The sequence below is a fragment of the Nannobrachium achirus genome, assembly GCF_963921795.1.
Source record: "Nannobrachium achirus genome assembly, chromosome: 4".
NCBI lineage: Eukaryota > Metazoa > Chordata > Actinopteri > Myctophiformes > Myctophidae > Nannobrachium > Nannobrachium achirus.
This window is the reverse complement of record NC_137813.1, coordinates 62481144-62488827: the sequence shown is the minus strand read 5'-3', so window position 1 is coordinate 62488827 and position 7684 is coordinate 62481144. Positions and strand designations below refer to the sequence as shown.

The following is a 7684-nucleotide window of genomic DNA, read 5'->3' as shown; positions in this document are numbered from 1 at the left end:
CAGCAAAATGAATACATAATGGTATTTACTTATCCATGCTAAAGACGGAATTACGAATTCAGAATTCAGAATCTCAACAAAAGCCTAAGAGCATGACATTTATTTGAGGGACACAAGGCCAAACTGAGGGGCAACAATGGCCTTGGCCATGAAATTCCTGCCCTGGTCTCTAGACACGTGGACAAATGTAGAATACATTCATTCATTTAATAGTGTTCAAGTATCTGTGTGCGTGTGTGTGTGTGTGTGTGTGTGTTTGACCAGAACTGAGTCAACCAAACTAGAATATAATAATAGATAGGTCTGTCTCCAGTAGATTAACGACAGTTTGTTCCCCTTGTTCTCATGTTCTTTTCTCAGCAGAGCTGCTGCCTTTAAAAAATCAGCATAGTCAAATCACTTCCTAAGGAAACGAAAACAATGTGTTTGACTTCACATCCATTTAGATACAATTATTATAACATTTAAAAAACAGGGATAACAGGCCTCTGAGCTTGTAGAGAGGCTATTTTTGGTGTTAAATGTAAAAAAAAACATTAACACAAACCCAAGATATTAATAAGGAAAGTGGGTAAATAGAAACAAACAAAAACATATTTACAAAACACTATAATAATGCTGCATTACAAACAATTGTATGAAGCTACTGAAACTGTATTTATGAATATGAAAAAGTTTAATCTGCAGCACAATGTTATACAATATTTAGTGGGGGTCCCTGCTGTGTATCTCTAATCTCTTTCAGCTAAAAGCTCACAATGCAACATGTTGTGAGCTTGTAGATCTGCTATTTTCTGTTAATGTTCCCCTCAGAAAAGGAATGCTCAGGTTCAAGTTGTAAGAAATAGATTTGCACACAGTAGCTCCATTCAAAGGTATTATAGACATCCTCCTGAGAGACGTTTGGAGGAGAAAGCTCTTCTTCAGACTCCAAAGTCAAAGTGCAGTAAGAAGACAACAATTATACTGATGAATTGGGCTTTGAAGTGTTTCTACTGTCAGTCAGTGGTTCCCAAAGTTCTTGGCTCAAGGCCCAAAAGAGAAATTAAACGTTACGAATAGCAGATCTACAAGCTCACAACATGTCGCTTCACGCCATGCCACGTTGTGAGCTTATAGATCTGCTATTTTCACTACTTCATATAGGAATAAATAAGTAAAAGTTTATATTTACTCGCAACCATAAACTGGTCCATGACCCAAACATGGGTCCCGACCCACTGTTTGGGAACCAGTGCTGTAAGTGATACTGCACTAATCTGTTCTTGAGGTAAATCTTTATCCCCAAAATCATGAACGATGATTTGACCTTTGCTTTGAGACAAATAAATAACCTACAATAGTTACTGCACTTTACTGCACTCTTTCTTGCCTTTTTGTGTGCTTTTGGATTCAGCACCTGCCTTTAAAGGATCTGTGAGGATGTGTCCTGATTCAAGTTGTTAAACTGACATCAGTCAATTCAAGGATTAGATTTTTGTATCCTTCATTATATCAATGTAAAATGTTTTCCTGTTTCATGTGAATGCATTTCTCAGATTACCCATGGAAGAAATGAGAGTGTAAACTGAATACTATAAACAATTTAGTTAAAAACAAATAATTGTTTAGTCAAGCAACATTTCAAAAGAGCAACGTGACATACAGTATTACGAACCACCAATTACTTTAAGCTGTTATAATATTTTATTATGGTGTTATCATTTTAATGACAGTGATTCAAGTGACTGCAGGGTTCATAGCCTATCTCAGCCGTTGTGGTTTCATAAAACTATAATATACTGTACTGACCTCTGCTAACCATCATATTATATAACATGTCATAATGTCAAAGAGATTGTTCCAATGTGATGATTCTATACAGTATTGGTAAAAAGTACATTAGACTACAGTTAAGTTCAAGAGTAAAAGATTCAAAATAATAGTCTGATAGATTTTATAGTTACTGTAAGTATCTCAATGTTTACTACTGAGCAGGCCTTGAATTTCGTCAATTTAGGGGCAAGGCCACTTGGCCTTTGGTGTTGTCCATTTTTTGAGGGCACAAAGGCCAAATGCCTGGGCAGGAAGGCTATCAAATTTAGTCAATTGAAAGAATATCGTTGAATTTAAGGGTTAGGGATGATAACCTAATCTGCAGTGAAATGGATAAAATGATGGTATTTACCATCTATTCTATGCCCAGCCTTGCACCAATCAAAGTCACTGGATTGGTTTAAATATGGGGAGTTAAGATTTCAGAATCTCAAAAAAAAAAAAAAAAACACTGGTGTCTACATGACAAGAAAGAGACAGAGGAGAAAGTGGTACAGTCAGCTGGGGCATTAAGGCCACTGTGGCCTCAGGTCATGACATTGGTTTGAGGGGCACAAGGCCAAACTGAGGAGCAACAGCGGCCATGGCCTTCATGGCCTCCATGAAATTCCTGCTCTGCTACTGAGACAATTACATTTCTATGAATCCCCTAATATTAATTACCATTATTGTTGGCACTATTAATACATCATCATCATCATCATCATCATCATCATCATCATCATCATCATCATCATGTCTAACTACGTGGTTCCAGAGTTACACTGATCTTCCATGGTAACATCTCCAGAGGGACAGTACGACAACAAGTTTCAATGTATGGAAAGAGTGTATCAGTGAACATGTGTGTGAAGGTGTGTATGTGTGTGTTAGTATCAGGATCAGAGAAGGACAGCTTTCCTTTGTTCCAGTCCAGCTGGACTCTGATCTTCTTGGGGTTCTGCTTCACTGAGAGGACAGTGACTGACCCTGTTGAGGAACGTGCTTTGTATTTACCTTCATATAAACATATGCTCCAGTGTTGACCCCCTCCCGTACTCTTCCTCTGAAAAGACTCTGCTGACACACCTAGTTCCCAGTTTGAACTGTCTCCAACCTCAACATCCCAGCTGTGAGTCCCAGAGTTAAAGCCCTCAGAACCCAGGACACGGGGCCAGAAGTCAAACCTCTCTGGGTTGTCACGAAGCTGTTGTTCATCTCCATATCTCACACTGGTCAGATCATCAGACAGGATGAGGTTTGGATAGGCAGTGTTGGGGTCCAGAATGACAGGAGTGTAGGAGACAATGTCCTTCATCTTGTCCCAGACTCTGAAGGTCAGGTTCTTCAGGTGTTTGGTCCCGTCTATCAGTGCTCCTGAGACCGACTGTGGGTCCTGCAGTGTGAACTGGACTCTTTTCACTGTGGTCTTGTAGTTCTGCAGGAATGAGATGTGTTCAGCTCTCAGATCCTCCTCTATGGCTCGGATTGTGTCTGAAAGGGTTGATATGTCTCTGTTCAGACCCTCAATCTTGCCCTTCATCATCTGAGTCTTCTGCTGCTCTTCCTCCCTCAGTGCAGTGATCCTGGCCTCCTCTTCCTCTTGTAGAAACTGATGCATCTTCTTATACTGATCCTTCATCTGCATCTCTGTGTGCCGGGCCCGGACCTTAATGTGTTCTGCTGTTTGATCATAATTTGTTTTAACTTTATTAAAGACCTCGAGTTTCTCCTGTAAAGGTTTCAGTAATTTCTGGACTTTCTCCTTGTGTTCCGGTGCAGCTTCATCGATGGGTCTGAATCTGTGGTTGATGTGTTTTTTAGAATCTCGACACACAAAACACGCCGGCTGTTGACATTCCAGACAGAACAATTTGAATTTCTCATCATCATGCAGACTGCAGAGAACCCCAGACCCTGTTGAAGCTCTCTGATGTCTCTCCTGTATGAAGGCCTCACACAGGTTCTTCAGAGCCAGGTTTCTGGGTGGATCCACTGAATGTTTCTCCTTACAAACTGGACATTCTTTTATTACCTTCTCTCTCCACCATTCCTGCAGACAGGCTTTACAGAAGCTGTGGCTACAGGACAGAACAACAGGATCTATAAAGATGTCACAACACACAGGACATGAATAATCCTCTTCTGGGCGAGATGCGTTGGAAGCCATTTGGTCTCAGTGTGTAGCTTCAAATACGCTGCTCAAGCCAGGATATCAGCCAGTGCCAGTGGTGGTAACACTCCCTCCTCTAGAATGTTCCCTGAAGTTTACTTTCACTTTGAATGGTGGTTCTTGTTAAAGTCCATTCAGCTGACAGAGTCAGCAGCAGGTTCCAGTGGTCTGGGTCAGTATTCCCTCCTGTAGCTGTGGAAAGACAGTCTGTCCTCCTCACTGGAAGTTGTGTTTTATCTGAACGTGAATCTTATGGTCTTATACTGTATGATCTGGCAAAGTCTGGGTGGAGCTTTGACACACAAGGAAACTCCTTCATATAGTCTGTGCCAGGTTGTCAAACTAGCATGTGACGTCTTCATCACATGCATGGCATTTTTGGGAACGTAGGTTAGCCCAGGTTAGTGTGTGTGTGTGTGTGTGTGTGTGTGTGTGTGTGTGTGTGTGTGTGTGTGTGTGTGTGTGTGTGTGTGTGTGTGTGTGTGTGTGTGTCTGCGTGCGTGCGTGCGTGCGTGCGTGTGTGTGTGCGTGTGCACATGCACATGCATAGCTATCATTGAGGAGTCCAAATCTAAATCTAAATCTGCTCTTGACTGCAATTAAATCCTCAATTGTCACAGCTAGGTTATTTGCATTGACAACATGAGAATGAGAATTGAGAACGATGAGATACAGTTGAGATACAGCATGTGTGAAATGCATCAGACTATTATTATGATACTTTTCCTCTTTTACTGAACTGTACTGTATTTTTTATATATGTTCCTAATATAGATAACCACGTTGGATGAATCCTTTTATGACAAAGTACAGTTATATGATGGTTAGCAGAGGTCAGTATGTTAAATATTAAATTAGTTTTATTAAGCCACAATGGGCTGGTGTCGGTGAGGTAGACTATGAACCCTGCAGTCACTTGAATCACTGTCAATAAAATGATAACACCATAATAAAATATTAAAACAGCTTACTTGGAGGTATCGTGGTTATAAATATATCACATTGCCCTTTCGAAATGTCGCTTGACAAAAAAAGTATGTGTTTTTACTAATTTGTTTGTATGGATAGTATTCAGTTGACACTATGTCAAATTCTTCCATGGGGAATTGAAATGAAAAGGAAGGAGATTTACATTGATATTAAAGGATGTAAAAAGCTAATCCTTGAATTGAGTTATGTCAGTTTAACAACTTGAATCAGATCAAAGGGGAAGAAATAGATATAAAAGTGCAGTAACTAGTCTATTTATTTGTCTCAAAGCAAAGGTCAAATCATCGTTCATAATGACCCAGACATGGGTCCCAACCCACTGTTTGGGAACCAGTGCAGTATCACTTACAGCACTGGTTCCCAAACAGTGGGTCGGGATCCATGTCTGGGTCGTGGACCAATTATTTGGGAGTCGCGAGTAAATATAACCTTTTGTTTATAAATAATATATAATATTATTTCAAATGATTTAGGAGTTGAAAAAACTAAACAATCTATTAAAAACTAAATTGCATTCAATTCTAACAAATATTTAATGAATAAAATAAAATAAATCGAATAATTTCCATAAATAAATAAATACAGAAAATAGCAGATCTATAAGCTTGTAGATCTGCTATTCATAATGTCTCATTTCTCTTTTGGGGCTTGATCTAAAAGCTTTGGGAACCACTGACTGACAGTAGAAACACTTCAAAGTCCAATTCATCAGTATATTTGTTGTCTTCTTACTGCACTTTGACTTTGGAGTCTGAAGAAGAGCTTTCTCCTCCAAACGTCACTCAGGAGGATGTCTATAAAACCTTTGAATGGAGCTACTGTGTGCAAATCTATTTCTTACAACTTGAACCTGAGCATTCCTTTTCTGAGGGGAACATTAACCGAAAATAGCTGATCTTCAAGATCACAATATGTTGCATTGTTAGCTTTTAGCTGAGAGAGATACACAGCAGGGACCCCCACTACATATTGTACAAAATTATGTTTCAGATTCAACTTTCTCATATTCATAGATACAGTTTCAGTATCATACACTTTTTTTGTAAAGCAGAATTATTATGGGCCTGTTATCGTATATTTCGCATATTTAACTTTACTTTTATGACATGCCCACAATATGTGGTCAAATCGTACATTTTATAATAATTGTATGTAAATGGATATGAAGTCAAACACATTTTTTTGTGTCCTTAAATCAAAAGTTTAAGGTAAAAACATGACCTGGATGCTCCATCCAGCAAGTGATTTGACTATGCTGATGTTTTCAAGCAGCTCCACTGAGAAATTAACATGGGAACAAACTGTCATTAATCTACTATGAGGAGACAGACCTGTCTATTATTATTTTCTAGTTTGGTTGACTTGTAAAACACACAAACAAACACACACACACACACACACACACACACACACACACACACACACACACACACACACACACACACACACACACACACACACACACGCACAAATGCACACACACACACACACACACACACACACACACACACACACACACACACACACACACACACACACACACACACACACACACACACACACACACACACACACAATGTAAATGTTCTTCCTTTTCATTTCAATTCCCCATGGAAGAATTTGACATAGTGTACTGAATACTATCCATACAAACAAATTAGTAAAAACACATACTTTTTTTGTCAAGCAACATTTTGAAAGGGCAATGTGATATATTTATAACCACGATACCTCCAAGTAAGCTGTTTTAATATTTTATTATGGTGTTATCATTTTATTGACAGTGATTCAAGTGACTGCAGGGTTCATAGTCTACCTCACCGACACCAACCCATTGTGGCTTAATAAAACTAATTTAATATTTAACATACTGACCTCTGCTAACCATCATACAACTGTACTTTGTCATAAAAGGATTCATCCAACGTGGTTATCTATATTAGGAACAAAAATACAGTACAGTTGAGTTCAGTAAAAGAGGAAAAGTATCATAATAATAGTCTGATGCATTTCACACATGCTGTATCTCAACTGTATCTCATCGTTCTCAATTCCCATTCTCATGTTGTCAATGCAAATAACCCTGCAGTGACAATTGAGGATTTAATTGCAGTGACGAGCAGATTTAGTTTTAGATTTGGACTCCTCAATGATAGCTACGCATGTGCATGTACACACGCGCACCCGCGCGCGCACACACGCACGCACGCACGCACGCACGCACGCACGCACGCACGCACGCACACACACACACACACACACACACACACACACACACACACAGATACTTGAACACTATTAAATTAATGCAATTGTACATTTGTCTACGTTGTATGCAATATGTGCATATGGACACACACACTTACAGTGATTAATTATCAGGACAAAGGCAAGGACCAAGAATAGAGCCCTGAGGGACAAATGTCAACAAAGTAAAAGGTTTTTTTCTTTTTCTGGGAATGACTATATATGGACTTTTTATTTTATTTTATCCTTTATTAATAATAATATGTATCCATATACATGCATGGAGATGGGCATAAAAAAAACGTATGTTAATTAGTAATGCCAAGCAGGGCCTTGGTGAGTTAGGGCCTTGGTTTGATTCCTGTGGATCTCCATATATGGGCCATATATGGTACCCTAACATTCTCATTTTCGACCTGGAATTTATGACATCAGAAATCTCCATGTATGGACATAAAAGGTTTTTTTCTCTTTCTGGGA

At 39.1% G+C, this 7684-nt stretch overlaps 1 protein-coding gene across 1 annotated transcript; it reads right to left on the bottom strand.

The window, feature by feature from the left end:
• Positions 1–2554: 2554 nt before the first annotated feature.
• LOC308283063 (nuclear factor 7, ovary-like) lies at positions 2555–3964 on the bottom strand (the record flags this gene model as incomplete). Its single annotated transcript, XM_080723450.1, has 1 exon — positions 2555–3964. The coding sequence occupies one exon, from the start codon at positions 3962–3964 to the stop codon at positions 2555–2557; it is 1410 nt and encodes a 469-aa protein (XP_080579576.1).
• Between the last annotated feature and the right edge of the window lie 3720 nt (positions 3965–7684).